At 37.3% G+C, this 19147-nt stretch overlaps 1 protein-coding gene across 1 annotated transcript; it reads left to right on the forward strand.

The window, feature by feature from the left end:
* The first annotated feature begins 16349 nt into the window (after window positions 1–16349).
* On the forward strand, window positions 16350–18413 carry LOC145889840 (uncharacterized). The gene is made up of 6 exons (XM_082980882.1): window positions 16350–16525; window positions 16604–16696; window positions 17704–17761; window positions 17824–17905; window positions 17968–18161; window positions 18231–18413. The coding sequence occupies exons 1-6, from the start codon at window positions 16350–16352 to the stop codon at window positions 18411–18413; spliced, it is 786 nt and encodes a 261-aa protein (XP_082837008.1).
* Window positions 18414–19147: the final 734 nt, after the last annotated feature.

A 19147-nucleotide genomic window follows, 5' to 3' on the forward strand; every position in this document is an offset into this window, starting at 1 on the left:
AGCGATTTGAAGTTTTGCACACAAATATTAGATGCCACTACAAAACGAGCAATGAAAACCAAATTGGCATCTGTCCTTCAGAATTTTATTGCCTGCCGAAAACGCATGTTTGAAACTATGGTGGCTAAGGTTCGGCGGATTTAACTAAATTTGACAGTTGTAAGCCTGTGATTCCAACATTTTTCTTTCAAGCGACTTGAAGTTTTGCACACAAATATAAGATGCCACTACAAAACGAGCAATGGAAACTAAATTGGCATCTGTCCTTTAGAATTTTATTGCCTGCCGAAAACGCATGTTTAAAACTATGGTGGCTAAGGTTCGGCGGATTTAACTAAATTTGACAGTTGTAAGCCTGTGATTCAAACATTTTTCTTTCAAGCGACTTGAAGTTTTGCACACAAATATATGATGCCACCACAAAACGAGCAATGAAAACTAAATTGGCGTCTGTCGTTCAGAATTTTATTGCTTGCCAAAAACGCATGTTTAAAACTATGGTGGCTAAGGTTCGTCGGATTTAACCAAATTTGACAGTTGTAAGCCTGTGATTTCAACATTTTTATATCAAGCGACTTGAAATTTTGCACACAAATATTAGATGCCACTACAAAACGAGCAATGAAAACCAAATTGGCGTATGTACTCTGGTTTTTTATTGCTGCACGAAAACGCATGTTACAAACAATGGTCGCTAAGGTCGTGCGGAATTAACTAATTTTGAGAATTCCCGCCTGCAATATACACAATTTTAAATCAAAAGACATGAAATTTTCCACACAAATACTAGGTGCCACTGCAAAACGAGTAGTGAAAACCAAATTGGACTATGTACTCTAGTTTTTTGTTGCTTGCCAAAAACGCATGTTTGAAACTATGGTGGCTAAGTTTCGGCGGATTTAACTAAATTTGACAGTTGTCCGCCTGTGATTTCAACATTTTTATATCAAGCGACTTGAAATTTTGCACACAAATATAAGATGCCACTACAAAACGAGCAATGGAAACTAAATTGGCATCTGTCCTTTAGAATTTTATTGCCTGCCGAAAACGCATGTTTAAAACTATGGTGGCTAAGGTTCGGCGGATTTAACTAAATTTGACAGTTGTAAGCCTGTGATTCAAACATTTTTCTTTCAAGCGACTTGAAGTTTTGCACACAAATATTAGATGCCACTACAAAACGAGCAATGAAAACCAAATCGGCGTATGTACTCTAGCTTTTTGTTACTGCGCGAAAACGCATGTTACAAACAATGGTCGCTAAGGTCGTGCGGAATTAACTAATTTTGAGAATTCCCGCCTGCAATATACACAATTTTAAATCAAGAGACATGAAATTTTCCACACAAATACTAGGTGCCACTGCAAAACGAGTAATGAAAACCAAATTGGACTATGTCCTCTAGTTTTTTATTGCTTGCAGAAAACGCATGTTTGAAACTATGGTGGCTAAGGTTGGGCGGATTTAACTAAATTTGACAGTTGTAAGCCTGTGATTTCAACATTTTTGTATCAAGTGACTTGAAGTTTTGCACACAAGTATTAGATGCAAGTACAAAACGAGCAATGAAAACCAAATTGGCGTATGTACTCTAGTTCTTTATTGCTGCTCGAAAAGGTTTGTTACAAGCAATGGTCGCTAAGGTCGTGCGGAATTAACTAATTTTGAGAATTCCCGCCTGCAATATACACAATTTTAAATCAAGAGACATGAAATTTTCCACACAAATACTAGGTGCCACTGCAAAACGAGTAGTGAAAACCAAATTGGACTATGTACTCTAGTTTTTTGTTGCTTGCCGAAAACGCATATTTGAAACTATGGTGGCTAATGTTCGGCGGATTTAACTAAACTTGACAGTTGTCCGTCCGTGATTTCAACATTTTTATATCAAGCGACTTGAAATTTTGCACACAAATATTAGATGCCACTACAAAACGAGCAATGAAAACTAAATTGGCGTCTGTCCTTTAGAATTTTATTTGTTTGAAACTATGGTGGCTAAGGTTCGGCGGATTTAACTAAATTTGAAAGTTGTAAGCCTGTGATTCCAACATTTTTCTTTCAAGCGATTTGAAGTTTTGCACACAAATATTAGATGCCACTACAAAACGAGCAATGAAAACCAAATTGGCATCTGTCCTTCAGAATTTTATTGCCTGCCGAAAACGCATGTTTGAAACTATGGTGGCTAAGGTTCGGCGGATTTAACTAAATTTGACAGTTGTAAGCCTGTGATTCCAACATTTTTCTTTCAAGCGACTTGAAGTTTTGCACACAAATATAAGATGCCACTACAAAACGAGCAATGGAAACTAAATTGGCATCTGTCCTTTAGAATTTTATTGCCTGCCGAAAACGCATGTTTAAAACTATGGTGGCTAAGGTTCGGCGGATTTAACTAAATTTGACAGTTGTAAGCCTGTGATTCAAACATTTTTCTTTCAAGCGACTTGAAGTTTTGCACACAAATATATGATGCCACCACAAAACGAGCAATGAAAACTAAATTGGCGTCTGTCGTTCAGAATTTTATTGCTTGCCAAAAACGCATGTTTAAAACTATGGTGGCTAAGGTTCGGCGGATTTAACCAAATTTGACAGTTGTAAGCCTGTGATTTCAACATTTTTATATCAAGCGACTTGAAATTTTGCACACAAATATTAGATGCCACTACAAAACGAGCAATGAAAACCAAATTGGCGTATGTACTCTGGTTTTTTATTGCTGCACGAAAACGCATGTTACAAACAATGGTCGCTAAGGTTGTGCGGAATTAACTAATTTTGAGAATTCCCGCCTGCAATATACACAATTTTAAATCAAAAGACATGAAATTTTCCACACAAATACTAGGTGCCACTGCAAAACGAGTAGTTAAAACCAAATTGGACTATGTACTCTAGTTTCTTGTTGCTTGCCAAAAACGCATGTTTGAAACTATGGTGGCTAAGTTTCGGCGGATTTAACTAAATTTGACAGTTGTCCGCCTGTGATTTCAACATTTTTATATCAAGCGACTTGAAATTTTGAACACAAATATTAGATGCCACTACGAAACGAGCAATGAAAACTAAATTGGCGTCTGTCCTTTAGAATTTTATTGCTTGCCGAAAACGCATGTTTGAAACTATGGTGGCCAAGATTCGGCGGATTTAACTAAATTTGACAGTTGTAAGCCTGTGATTTCAACATTTTTATATCAAGCGACTTGAAATTTTGCACACAAATATTAGATGCCACTACAAAACGAGCAATGAAAACCAAATCGGCGTATGTACTCTAGCTTTTTGTTACTGCGCGAAAACGCATGTTACAAACAATGGTCGCTAAGGTCGTGCGGAATTAACTAATTTTGAGAATTCCCGCCTGCAATATACACAATTTTAAATCAAGAGACATGAAATTTTCCACACAAATACTAGGTGCCACTGCAAAACGAGTAATGAAAACCAAATTGGACTATGTCCTCTAGTTTTTTATTGCTTGCAGAAAACGCATGTTTGAAACTATGGTGGCTAAGGTTGGGCGGATTTAACTAAATTTGACAGTTGTAAGCCTGTGATTTCAACATTTTTGTATCAAGTGACTTGAAGTTTTGCACACAAGTATTAGATGCAAGTACAAAACGAGCAATGAAAACCAAATTGGCGTATGTACTCTAGTTTTTTATTGCTGCTCGAAAACGTTTGTTACAAGCAATGGTCGCTAAGGTCGTGCGGAATTAACTAATTTTGAGAATTCCCGCCTGCAATATACACAATTTTAAATCAAGAGACATGAAATTTTCCACACAAATACTAGGTGCCACTGCAAAACGAGTAGTGAAAACCAAATTGGACTATGTACTCTAGTTTTTTGTTGCTTGCCGAAAACGCATATTTGAAACTATGGTGGCTAAGGTCGGGCGGATTTAACTAAATTTGACAGTTGTCCGCCTGTGGTTTCCACATTTTTATATCAAGCAACTTGAAATTTTGCACACAAATATTAGATGCCAGTACAAAAGGAGTAATGGAAACTAAATTGGCGTATACTCTAGTTTTTTATTACTGCACGAAAACGCATATTTGAAACTATGGTGGCTAATGTTCGGCGGATTTAACTAAACTTGACAGTTGTCCGTCCGTGATTTCAACATTTTTATATCAAGCGACTTGAAATTTTGCACACAAATATTAGATGCCACTACAAAACGAGCAATGAAAACTAAATTGGCGTCTGTCCTTTAGAATTTTATTTGTTTGAAACTATGGTGGCTAAGGTTCGGCGGATTTAACTAAATTTGAAAGTTGTAAGCCTGTGATTCCAACATTTTTCTTTCAAGCGATTTGAAGTTTTGCACACAAATATTAGATGCCACTACAAAACGAGCAATGAAAACCAAATTGGCATCTGTCCTTCAGAATTTTATTGCCTGCCGAAAACGCATGTTTGAAACTATGGTGGCTAAGGTTCGGCGGATTTAACTAAATTTGACAGTTGTAAGCCTGTGATTCCAACATTTTTCTTTCAAGCGACTTGAAGTTTTGCACACAAATATAAGATGCCACTACAAAACGAGCAATGGAAACTAAATTGGCATCTGTCCTTTAGAATTTTATTGCCTGCCGAAAACGCATGTTTAAAACTATGGTGGCTAAGGTTCGGCGGATTTAACTAAATTTGACAGTTGTAAGCCTGTGATTCAAACATTTTTCTTTCAAGCGACTTGAAGTTTTGCACACAAATATATGATGCCACCACAAAACGAGCAATGAAAACTAAATTGGCGTCTGTCCTTTAGAATTTTATTGCTTGCCGAAAACGCATGTTTGAAACTATGGTGGCAAGGTTCGGCGGATTTAACTAAATTTGACAGTTGTAAGCCTGTGATTTAAACATTTTTATATCAAGCGACTTGAAGTTTTGCACACAAATATTAGATGCCACTACAAAACGAGAAATGAAAACCAAATTGACGTATGTCTTTTAGTTTCTTATTGCTGCGCGAAAACGCATGTTACAAACAATGGTCGCTAAGGTCGTGCTGAATTAACTAATTTTGAGAATTCCCGAATGCAATATACACAATTTTAAATCAAGAGACCTGAAATTATGCACACAAATACTAGGTGCCACTACAAAACGAGCAATCAAAACAAAATTGGCGTCTGTCCTTCAGAATTTTATTGCTTGCCGAAAACGCATGTTTGAAACTATTGTGGCAAGGTTCGGCGGATTTAACTAAATTTGACAGTTGTAAGCCTGTGATTTCAACATTTTTATATCAAGCGGCTTGAAGTTTTGCACACAAATATTAGATGCCACTACAAAACGTGAAATGAAAACCAAATTGACGTATGTCTTTTAGTTTCTTATTGCTGCGCGAAAACGCATGTTACAAACAATGGTCGCGAAGGTCGTGCGGATTTAACTAATTTTGAGAATTCCCGCCTGCAATATACACAATTTTAAATCAAGAGACATGAAATTTTCCACACAAATACTAGGTGCCACTGCAAAACGAGTAGTGAAAACCAAATTGGACTATGTACTCTAGTTTTTTGTTGCTTGCCGAAAACGCATATTTGAAACTATGGTGGCTAAAGTCGGGCGGATTTAACTAAATTTTGTCCGCCTGTGATTTCAACATTTTTATATCAAGCGACTTGAAATTTTGCACACAAATATTAGATGCCACTACAAAACGAACAATGAAAACTAAATTGGCGTCTGTCCTTTAGAATTTTATTGCTTGCCGAAAACGCATGTTTGAAACTATATGGTGGCTAAGGTTGGGCGGATTTAACTAAATTTGACAGTTGTCCGCCTGTGGTTTCCACATTTTTATATCAAGCAACTTGAAATTTTGCACACAAATACTAGGTGCCACTGCAAAACGGGCAATAAAAACCAAATTGGCGTATGTACTCTAGTTTTTTATTGCTGCGCGAAAACGCATGTTACAAACAATGGTCGCTAAGGTTGGGCGGAATTAACTAATTTTGAGAATTCCCGCCAGCAATATACACAATTTTAAATCAAGTAATTTCTTCCAATTAAGAGATTCGTAAAAAATGTTGGTGCAGCTAACACTTTTGGTAACGAGATCCAATTGATATACTTTACACCATGTATGAAAAATTCGCATCTAATGCACAAAAAAATATGGTAAAAAATTTTTTGTTACAGCCAATTTAACGATATATTTCACTTCAAAAAATTTTGTTACGACATACCAGAAATTTATCAAAATTTTCGTTCCGAAACGAAATTGTTCAATTTGGAACGAAATTTTGTTACTCAGAACGGTTTTGCTAACGGTATTTTAGAGTGAATGGAAAATTGCATTATGCCCCATTACCGTCTAAAAAGTCTATCCGAGGAACGAAAATATGTTCCAACATCAAAAATTATGTTCTCCGAAACGAAAATTAGGTTCGGGCAAAAAAAATTCAGTTCCTGAAACGGTAATTTTGTTCCGGGAACGAAAATTCTGTTCAAGCAAAAAATATTTCCTTCCAGTATCGAAAATTCTGTTCCCCTAACGAAACTTATGTTCCAGTAACGAAATTTCTCTTCCAGTAAAAAAATTCTGTTCCTGTAACGAAAATTCTGTTCCAAGATCAAAAAGTCACTTTTTTGACCGACATTTAGGTCGCGTATCAACAATTTTCTTGAAAGAACGACAATTGTGTCCATGGATCGAAAAAGTACCTTCGACGGAAATGTAATTATTCCTCACTGTACGATAATTATATTACAAAAACAAAATTTCTGTTCCAGTAACGAAAATTCCGTTCCCGTGACCAAAATTCTGTTCCAGTAACGAAAATTCTGTTCCAGTAACGAAAATTCCGTTCCCGTAAGGAAATTCCGTTCCCGTAACTAAAATTCTGTTCCAGTAACGAAAATTCTGTTCCAAGATCAAAAAGTCACTTTTTTGAACGACATTTAGGTCGCGTATCAACAATTTTCTTGAAAGAACGACAATTGTGTCCATGGATCGAAAAAGTACCTTCGACGGAAATATAATTATTCCTCACAGTACGATAATTATATTACAAAAACAAAATTTCTGTTCCAGTAACAAAAATTCTGTCCCAGTAACGAAAATTTTGTTCCCGTAACGAAAATTCCGTTACCGTAACGAAAATTCTGTTCCAGTAACGAAAATTCCATTCCCGTAACTAAAATTCTGTTTCAGTAACGAAAATTCTGTTCCCGCAACGAAAATTCCGTTCCCGTAACGAAAATTCTGTTCCAGTAACGAAAATTCCGTTCCCGTGACTAAAATTCTGTTCCAGGATCAAAAAGTCACTTTATGAACGACATTTAGGTCGCGTATCAACAATTTTCTTGAAAGAACGACAATTGTGTCCTTGGATCGAAAAGGTACCTTCAACGGGAATGTAATTATTCCTCATAGTACGATAATTATGTTCCAAAAACGAAATTTCCCGTAACTAAAATTCTGTTCCAGTAACGAAAATTCTGTTCCCGTAACGAAAATTCCGTTCCCGTAACGAAAATTCCGTTCCCGTAACTAAAATTCTGTTCCAGTGACGAAAATTCTGTTCCAGTAACGAAAATTCCGTTCCCGAGAGTCAAAAACCGAGAGTTATGACCGAGAGTTAAAACCAAAGTCATTGTAATCACGCGTTCAACGCATGTCCATATGACCCAATCAACGTTGCTACACCATTCCTTAAAGCTAAAAAGTCATCCCTATTGTGTTGTTTATTTGTTGATATGTATTGTGCAACGTATTTGTCGAAACGTAGTTGTCATTTATATGCGCAAACTGATTATTAGCGACAATTTATGTAACGCAGAATGCTACTAGCTCGTTTCTAACTAAATACATTTTGTTACGCGGCAAAAGTTTCGGACAGCATAGATTTGGCAATTTGAGCACCTAAAATGTGTGTATATGTGGATTTGAGCAGTTGTTGTGACCTTCAAAAATTACTAGTGGTTACTTGATAATTTTACTCGTGTACAATCTTTTTTTAATTCATAACCTATGGAGATTTTAAAAGCATTGAAGTCGTTGGGAAGTTTCTCACTATAAAAAGAGCTATTTTTGGGTACTTGCTTTGTACGTTGGCTGTGCTTGTGGCGAATCTTGGTACCAGTTCGATAAGTATCTGATAGTTTACGAGGAAACGTTTTGACCCGAAGTAGATTGTGATGAAAAAATGCCATTCTAGCAAATGTGAAGACAAATGAAACGTTGGCTTTCCCAGTTGACAAGATTTCCAAGCCGCTGGGTAATTGCACAAGAGATTTAACTTAATTTTGTGCCACGTTTTTTAGTTCTATTTTGTGAAATGAGCATAGAAATGAAAATGTACATAAAATGCAACAAAGAAACCAAAAATTACACGTGGCTTCTAAAAGATACAATTCTTCGGTACTTTAAATGCATAACACCATTCAGATGTGACGAATTCACACGTAAACGTTTCGCGTGTCAATCGTGTCTATCAGTACGATTTGTTTCTATGTTTACAATATTCAGTCGCAGAAGATATTTTCCTGCATTCTTTCCCTTTTTTCGGTTTGAATGCCTTTGGAAACTCAAAACAACGCAGCAGGGCGTTGCGATTCACAGCCAAACGTCGAACCGGAGATTGCGTTTGTTGATTTACCGCAAAGTAGTTTTTGTTATATTTTTGCTTTATTTTGCAAACAAGGGCAAACTTGATATCATTTGGATAATTAGCAATCTTCTATTGTTTACGAACAAGTGGCGACTCTTATACTAAAGCAGTATCTGGTTGTTCAGCATAAATCTCTATTGGTGGCAAATGTTAAGAAAACTAATATCTTCAACTACATTGTTAGCAAGATTGCAAATCAAGGTAAAGCAAGTCCTTGATCAATTAACTTATTGAAATTCTTTGCTGAAAACAACGTTTTTATTTTTTGCATTTCAAAGGACATTCGCATTCTTTCTACAACGATGCCACCAGAACTGATATGAACAAGAACGAGAAAGTTTTAGTGACACAAGCGTAACCACTAGATAGTGATATACCTCAAACGGTGAACCAAACAACATGGGATAATGTTTTTCGTTCCAAGTCTGTATTTGGTCTAAACATAGGTAGGTGCTGACTTTTTTGTTGTGTTGAATGGGTGTTGGCCTACGCATAACCAATATAGTGTTTTGCTGTGAAATATCTTTTTCAAATGTGGTGGAGTTTTGACACCGATCAATCTAACATCATGCTGGCAATGTTCTAATTCCCTGCACATGGTCTTAACAAACATTTCCTGTATGTTCTCTGCCATATTAGCTGGGGCATCGTAGCCAAGATTGGAAACCTTTTAGTGACGGAGATCTGCAAAATCAGGCTCCCGGTGAAGTTTGAACACTCTGGCCTGATCTACGCACGAGAATCGTGACAAGGAGAATTAAAGAGTGCCTTGCGTTAATGAATGAAAGTTAGTTAAACAATTAAAAGCGATAAAACACAATTTTAGCTACATATCCGACAGAAACACCATTTACACAAACATTTTTGACCAAAGTAAGTCAAATACTTTAGGTGAAAAAGACCTATAAAAATTAGACACGTTATTCGTTGGCATTGTGGTTGGTGTGATCATTGTGCTCGTCTTATCTTTGGTTTGCAACGTTGTGTGTTTCGTTGTTATTTGGAAACTGCACAAAAAGACAAAAATGTTGCCTCCAGTTGGATAAATATAATAATAGAGTAACACAAACTTTCATTTAAAGCAATGCAGAATTTGTGACAGGAGCAAATGTTGCTCAAGAGCCGAATGAAACGAGACTCCCATCAAACCTAGAACTCAACCGAGATACGAAAACGCGCGAACATAAATTTTTGGACATGATTTTTGGACAAACAGCAGCTGCACTGATGAGACCTTTTAGGTCGAAACAGTGGCCATCTGTCTGCAGCTTATACACAATTCATATTATTGGCTCCACATTGCTTATCATATGATTATTGTGGCACGGGCCTGACGGCATTATTGGTTGAGGTTTGCTTGGCCATAGTGTTTCCACCTTGTTTTCTTTGTAAGGTTGCACGTAGTTTGGTGCCCAACGGATGACGGTGATTGTATAGTCACCACAAAGTGGAAGTCTTTGCTTGGTCGTTTGGTCAGCAGAATCGTCTTATAGTCACACCAGCTGCACTGATCAGACCTTTTAGGTCGAAACAGTGGCCATCTGTCTTCAGCTTATACACAATACATATTATTGGCACCACATTGCTTATAAATTTATTCATCCGTAATAAAATGTTTTATTAACTACATGTAACAGATTGTTCTTTTGTTTAAAGAAAGCGGTGAAGCAGTAAATGCAGCTTCGTACAGCAATGTGAACCCAACAAATGAGAAGTTGGAATCTTCCTGCGTTGTTTTATCGTAAATGCAGAAAAACAAGTACTTTTTGACACCTACGAATGTAGAGGTTTTACTCGATATCCAACGAAGAGGATAAATTAATATTCAAATATATATTTTTCCATTACTGTTTTCGTATGGTTTGCATTTTATTCTCAATAAACAAGCAGTCAAAATCATCGTGATTTGACTCACATAACCACTGAGCATGTGTCAAAGTACGTAGGACAGGATTAACAGTGTTAATAACAATATGGGCCAGTCTTTTTATACTCAGCATTATGAGAAAACCCGTGAGTTGTGTTCCTAGGATTAACTTGTTATGAGATATTACAAATTAAGACACTGCAAAATTTAGGAAAGGTCAAACAAATATTAACACGGAGTACTGAAAATATTGAATAGCTAGTAATCATAAAGTGTAAGTGTCATATACGTGCCATTGTCGAATTTTTTGTACCCATCTGCTAGAGTGTTATGTTTGTGATGACCAATTGCCCAAACACTTGGCACAAGTTCAATGTTTAACGATGGGCTTGACAACACACAACAATAAGCAATAAAGTTCTCTCAGCTAAGTGCAGCTATTTCAAACCCTGTTATGACAACAAATATTTACGTCATAACATTAATAAGTGGGTGTAAGAAACGTTACCGGATGAAGTCGGTCTCAGCGTGTTGTTTACCAACAGTAATAGTACCGTAATATACATTAATGTTGAGAGAAAAGGATTTTCTTAGCAGTCGATAAAAGTTTGTTTATTTCTGTTTTAATTATGTCAGGATTTAAAAAACCATAGACTTTGGCGTAAAGTATTGTTAGGAATTATCCTACCGTAGTTACACTTTACACAACATTAAACTGCAGCTTCAAGAAATGAGTCAAATTTCTAGGGCCTACGAATGCAAACAGCTTTATTTCAATGTTATGCTAGTCACTACTTGCGCCCTCTTGTAACAGCGTTTCGATGTTTGTCATGTTTACCCTTCAAAGGAAATGTTTAAAACTATTGGTAACCTAATTTTATTTGTGGTTAAGAGGCTTAATTCAATAATCAATAATGTTGAATTGTTCCTACGTCTCCGGACAAACCTGGTACAAATCTGGTGAATACGAATATATAATAGTCTACGATGTTGCAAGTAATCATGCTGGAGCCGTGACTGGTTGCGCTGCGCAAAATGCTCTTTTGGCAAATGTGAAGACAAACAACATATTTGATTTCTGTTGTTCGGTACCTAGTATAGGGTACCCTGCAGATCGACGTTGACCGAAAGGTACCACAAAGTGGAGACTAGTGTGCCTGCTAGTGTGAAAGCTAGCACAGTGCCACACAACAGCTGCACTGATGAGACCTTACAGGTCGAAACAGTGCGTGTACACACCCTGTCTGCAGCTTTGCAATATTTGATTTCCTTGTTGGAAAAATTTCGAATCCAACATGTTTGTTGCTGTAAAAAACTTTTCAATTGGTTTAAATTTTGCTTGAAAAAGAAACAAGTTCTTGCAATGCATTTAGAAGTACCATATTCGTTGAACATCGGTAAATTTTGCTGGAAAAAAACAAGTTCTGTTAATGCTTTCAGGAACACCATATTCATTTTACGTCGGTGCTACGAGAATACCACCCCCGCCCGATCACGTGTTTCAGTGGACAGATGGAACAAGTGTTAATGTTGAAAGTAATGAGTGGTATGGTCATAACGAACCAAACAACTCTGGAGGAAATGAGGATTGTGTGATAATGGGTTGAATTTATGAACTTGATTCAACATATGCATGGAGAGATGTTCCCTGTTCATATTCATCAAGATATGTTTGTCAAAGAAACATTGCAGGTTGAAAATGTTTTGTTGCTTTAAACTTATTAAAAACGGATACTTTTGGAATGGTGCACATGGTGTTCCACTATATATTTAAACAGGCTATTCCTTACACGATTATTGTGTTCCAGCTTTTGAAACGAAGAACCTTATAACCACAACATATCAAAAAACCGCCCAAACTGTTGTTGGTAAGTACAACAATACATCAGTATGATATGTGTTTATTTACTTTTGCTCTTCTTTCGGCAGCTTTGCAATTAAGCGGTTAGATGTTTTTGGGTGGCGATGTTATCCCCCAATTAACCCTTCTGCATAATTCGGTACTTTGCACAAAACTGCCTCCCTAATTCTGATACTGCTCAGAACCCTGCAATAACGGCTCACCACAAAGCCAAAGTAACCCAGGCTGATTTAACTTATTGGACGTCGTGTTAAATTAAGACGATCAAAAACAATACGAAACGTTACTGGCCAAGGTCTCGATCACTCACACACAACACTGTAGCAGAGGTGTTACCAACGCGACGCCCAGAAGAAGACTCCCGGTTTTAGAGAAAATCGTTTCGTACTCAAAAAGCACCAACCAATCAGGATGCGCCTTCCCGACACGCGGCACATCCGGGGCATACAAAAATAAGTGGAGCGTTAAATAATAGGAAAAAGAGGGGAGTCGAAGGTTATAAATTAGTGTGGTGAAAGTAAGTGAAGTGCGAGGCAATGTACGTGGGTAAAACAATATGTTAAATGAAGTGGTACCAACGAAAGAAAACAGTGAAATTACAAGGTGCCAGGAAGAAAGGTGAAAACAATGAAATACAAACAATAACAATAACTAACAAAAGTGTACGGTGACGTGGAGTAAATAAAATTCGTTACACTATGTTCACTAAGGTTTTTAGTTATTTTTAGCCACGACAAACAAGCATTTCAAATTGAGCTCCGGAAACAAATTAATGACTTCAACAACTGCAGAAGCAAGCAAGATACCGCGAAGAGGCAAGTAGTTATAAGAATATCATAGACACTTACGTCAGTGTTTCCATAAAAAATTACGTGGCGGAAAATTTGAAAACGTTTTTTTGGGCAAGAACATAATTAAAGTTGTGAATAAACGAAAAAAACATTTTTTCATTCACATTTTTGTGGATTAGTTTACTGACTAAAGGAATTTAACATCTAGTGCATGTCTTTTGGAGCAATTACAGGCACACAGGCATTACTTTGTTAAATATATGAATAGATTCCTAAAAGTCGTAGGTTTTATTTAGGACACGAACACAATAGATGCCTGCAAACATTATACCTGCGCATAAAAAGCATTTTTCTATGAATAACAATAATTACAATGCCATTTTTTGCAGCCGAGGCAAACATGCATTTGACATTGAACAACTCAGGCAAATCAGTAACAACTGAAGAAAACAGCGTGGTGGTGTCCGAAAAGGGTAAGTGGGAATCAAGGCGTATAATACCGCCACTCGAAATCTAGATCTAGAGAAATACAATGGTTTAACTTGTAATTAAATGCTCGCTGTTCGCTTTTGCTTGTGTGATGATCCGATAAAACCCACGCTTACATAGGGATAGTACCCTCTTTGACATGTTTATACTTTCAAAGTTAGTTTTGGAAACAGCACAAAAAGACAAAAATGTTTCTTCCAGTCGGGTAAGCTACGGTTATACTTGATGTGGGAAATTTACAAGTAACACAAACTTTCTTTTGAAGTAATGCAGAATTCCTGACACATACACAAGTTGCTCAAGAGAAAAATGAAACCAACTACGAAATTCCAATCAACGCTCGAACTCAACCGAGATACGAAAACGCACAAGCAGGTATCGTAAAGGACATAAATATGTGCTTACTTAAATTTTTGTTTTGTTACCTCTTAATGTTTAAAAAAGGTGCCGATGCAGTGAAAGCAGCTACGTACAGCAACATGGATGCAGCAGGGAAATTGGAACCTGCCTACGTCGCTTTATCGTAAATGCTAAAACATTTTTGGTTGTGCACTGATGAGACCTTTTAGGTCGAAACAGTAGCCATTTCTCTGCAGCTTATACACAATTCATATTATTCGCTCCACATTCCTTATCATATTTTTGGTGGTGTTTGACAAGATTTGTGTTGGTTGTGCACTAGAATACACTGTCACAAACAAGTTACACGAGTGAGAATGCAAGTAAAACTTGTTCCTGCTTTTGTATTTCATTTACATTTAACGTATAATTATAAGTATTTGTATCAAAGTGTGAAGAAAAATAAATATTGCAGTGTTGGTTTAGTTGTTTACGTCATTGCAATCCGAACTTAGTCCCGTGTGGGTGTATTACGTCATACGATGAAGTCAGTTCAGCTGCAAAAGTAAGACGGGTAAAGTTTATGATACATTTGTGAGGATCATGCATGTAATAAATATAGGAATACAAGGCATAAAAGCAAGGAAACAGCATGGTGATTGGCATATAGGTGCCCGCAGGTAAAGTACAATTATGTTGCCGCGCCTGTAGGAACGCAAATATTACATACGTCGGACAATCAAATCAAAACACAGCACCTCTCCTATTAAGGTATGCGGAAACATGTGCAAATGTTCGTGCGACGTCTTGTGACATAATAAACGCCCACCTGAACTCTGTGGCCTTTTCATTGAATATAAATTTCCTAAACCAGTAAACACGCTTAACAAACTAAGTTGTTTGCGTTATAATTCCTGTTATCACCCAGTAAAAACGTATAGGTTCAATATGAAATGCTTCACTGAAGTTTTGAATGACATGTTTGTTAATTTAACATATAACAATGGATATGCAAACACGCCGACTACATAAACTCACACCGATGATTAAAATAAGTGGTGTCAATATACGCATTCATTTTATGAGAAATCTTTTCGCGTATGACGCACATGGAAAGATTCACGGTACTTTCAATGCACCAAATATAAATCTATCAGCACCAATTGTTCCTATGTTTACAATATTCAGTCGCAGAAGATATTTTCCTGCATTCTTCAACTTTTTTTCGGATTAAATGCCTTTGGAGGGCGTCGCGACGCACAACCAATCGTCGAACCGGAGGTTGCGTTTGGTGATTTACCGCACGCGATTTACAAATAAAGGAACTTGTTTTATTCGTTTACTTACAAAGTAGTTTTTGATTTACTTAAAAAGTTTTTGATTCCTGTGTACTGTATTATTTTTTTGTTTTCTTTCAGAAAATTATAGATAGAAGGGCAAACTTGACATCATTTGGATAATTACCAATCCTTTATTGTTTACGAACCAGTGGCGACTCTTATGCTGAAGCAGTATCTGGTTGTTCAGCATGGAACACTTTTGGTGGCAAATCTCAAGACAACTAATATCTTCAACGACATTTTTGGCAAGATTGCAAATCAAGGTAAATGTGCTCAAAACAACGATTTTATTTGCATTGCAAACGACATTCGCATTCTTTCCATAACGTTGCCAAGATAGGTGATGTGAACAAGAACGAGAAACAGCTTTAATTTACAGATGGTGCAAGCGTAACCTCAAACGGTAAACCAAGCAACATGGGAGAAAGTTTTCGTTCCTTTATGTAGTCTGGATAAATGCTGACTTATAGTTTTTTTTATATTACGCAATAATTGCATTGTTGAGTGGGTGTAGGCCTACGTTGCTTCACTGACATAACCAATATAGTGTTTTGCTGTATAATCCCCTTTTTCGGTGTCGTGTGGAGTCTAGTACTACGTTTCCATGGCCACTTTTCAGGCGTAGTACTCGGCCCGAAGCCAGAAAAACGGAAGTGACGTAGTAAAACGAGGCGCTTTACTGCGCCTGAACTGGCGATCGGTCGGGCGGTCTAGAAGGGGTTGCCTGACGGAGTTGAGGCGGAGTATACTCGGCCCGACGGATTTTAGTTTTGTTGATGATGCAAGTCTGCAGGTGTTAAACTGGTCGTAAAAATTATGTCAACGCAGCGTTAAGTGCAGATGTTGGTTTTGTTGACGTTGCAAGTCTGCAAATGTTAAAGTAGTCGTAAAAGTCAACGCAGCATAAAGGCAGATAAGTCAACGCAGCATAAAGGCAGATGTTCGCTAATATTTCTTTGCAAAAGGGTATATATAGGATATATTATTTATCCAGAAATAGTTCAGAAAGATGGCGAAAGTAGAAGGTGTTGTAAAAAAGTGGACTGACGCGCAAACCAACGATTTAATTGTTATTGCAAAGCAACTAAATTTGGTAGCGCAAACGGATAGCAAATCCAGAAGAAATAAAGATGTTATGCAGCAGGCAGCTGAAGAAATGAGAAAAAAGGGACACAATTTTGACATGTGTGAAGTATTTTTATTTAAATCGAAATTGTTTCCCACAATAGGCTCACTTGCACAACTGCAGGTTAACATTTTCAGACATCAAGTTCGACGGAAGTGGCGGCTACTTAAATCAAAGTATAACAAAATAAAAGGGGATTTAAACAGATCAGGTGCTTCATCCAAAGGTTTATACTTGTCGCCGCACAACACATGTATATACTAAAAAAGGCCCAAAGCGTATAACTATATTATGACCGAGAGTTAAAACCAAAGTCATTGTAATCACGCGTTCAACGCATGTCCAAGTTGTGATATCCAATAAAACGACATGGGAAAAAAGAAGAACTCATTTCCGGTTTAGGTCAATTCCTGACCGGACAATTTAATGGGAAAAACCTGCCGAGCTGGTGGCAGGTGAAAAAATTGTAGCCGGTAGAAGCAGCCACATTATAGATGTGTTATAAACCATGTAATTTGGGCAATAAAGTCATATAGGTAACTTAGGCAACCAAACTAACTATGTAAATCAAGTTAAAATAATTACAGGCATTTCTTTGGCAAATAATAAATAAGGTTAATTTAAACTCAAGTACTTCTTTCGCAAATGATAAATAAAGCTAAAATAAACACATTTACTTTTAGTTATTCTGAAAACAAAGTCTACCTATACATAAATAACCTATTAGGGCACTTAGTTAATTAAGCTATATAAATAACTGACGTAATCGACCAAATCGGTCAACTTCAAGTTGCATTCAAGTTGCGCAACAACCGCAGACTATATAAGCAGAGCAACTAGTGTCTGCCAAATCAGTGTGTTTTAACTGTTGCTGTGTAAGGGTCTAGGCTGTTGGTTCTGCTTTAGTACACTGTATAGGAGCCCCAATTGTACTGTACTGTACTTGGATTTATTCGTTGGATTATATCAATAAATGGATTTATGAACAACTGTGGACTGGCTTGAAGCTTGGTGGATGTATGTGTTTAGTCGGGAGTTAGACTGTTTAGAAGACGCACAGACTTGTGTAAAGGAGTTCTTTAACTCCAACAGTAAACCTTGAGATAGAGAAGGCAAGTTGCCTACGAGGCCGAGTTGCCAACGAGACTCAGTCGGATCCCTGGGGGTGCGAGGCCGAGACGCAGTCGTACCCCACGGTCACCCAGCGGGGACATACCCCGACAACTGGTAAACCGACATACTGGAATCATTTTGAAAAAATGGATGAAATCCTCGGAACAAGACCTCGATCACTGGTATGTGTATATGTTTGCTATTACTTGCATTTACATATAACATAAAAAAATTCTTCTACCAGGCAATGCATCATGCCTCCGGGTTTGAGTCTGGTAAAGAACCTCTGCCACAGAGTCTTGAAGAGCATGAAGACTCTGAGGATGGTTTGTCAATAAGTGTGTGCACTTAATTGTCACAAAACTGAATTGCAATGTTTATTGTGCAGTGTACATACTTGATGAAATTCCATTGGATTTAACTGAACACCTAATAGACTCACAACCCCAATTTGTCACACCACCCGTGCATCCAGAAGAAGAGTCTGAAACATTTCCACAATCCGAAGAATATCCCCAAGCACCAACAGAAGAGTCACATAGCTGCGAGGAGCCATGTAGTTCCCGAACTATTACAGGTAATGTTCCATGAAACCATTTTGCTTTAGTAAATATTATATGGTCTTTTATCAGGTTCTTCAAGTAGAACAAGAAGAAGAAAACGGCAGAGTGCAGTGATGAAAAAAAGGAGAGTGCCAGCACTGAAAATATACTAATTTTTTTAAAAGACAGCCAAGAAACTAACCAAAAAAATATAGAAAGCATGGTTAATGTCCTGACACGTCTAGCTGATGTGCTCACCTCGTCTATTGATTCACAAAATACTTCAAAATAAGGCAAATTATTGCGAATTTCAAGTGCCATGTTTTCTTTCTTTTCTTCTTGTACTGTTGCAACAATGCAAACATTCAATTCGTATATCCATTTTATTAAAAGAACTGATGAAATGAAATTTGGTGCTACTTTATTACAAATTACATAAATAATCTGCAATGGTGGTGCGAACTTGACTGTCCACTGCAGCATCTGGTTGTGAAGTGGACCCATGGGTCAGAGTAATTTCAGTATCCCTTGGGACAGGTGTTTGGGCCTCTTCGCACATGTTATGCATTATGCAACATGCTGCAATAATGAAAGGAGCTTCTTTAATGTCAACATCTAGTTGTCGCTTGAATATTCGCCAACGCGCCTTAAGCCTCCCAAAAGCATTCTCAACCACAATACGAACACTGCTATGGTGATATTAAATGTCTCCTGTTTGTCAGTTAAGCTAGACCCAGTGTACGGCCTCATGAGCCATTGTAACGTAATTTTACGTTACATAGCAACGATTGCATTCATGGAAATATGAACTATATGGTCACATAACAGCCAGTTTCGTCAACAACGTCCGGAATCTCTTCATGGGTTTTTGTCTTAAGGCATTTTAGGTAGCGTCTTGTCCAGCATCTCATTTCAAAATGTATAGCAACGGTTGCTTTCTCACGTGATTTGATCTCGTTACTAGTTTCCACGCAACAGCTGTGTTTTTATGTGATTTGATTGGCCAGCTTAAATGTGTCGCCTTAG

The sequence above is a fragment of the Ascidia mentula genome, chromosome 1, assembly GCF_947561715.1.
Source record: "Ascidia mentula chromosome 1, kaAscMent1.1, whole genome shotgun sequence".
NCBI classification, from domain to species: domain Eukaryota; kingdom Metazoa; phylum Chordata; class Ascidiacea; order Phlebobranchia; family Ascidiidae; genus Ascidia; species Ascidia mentula.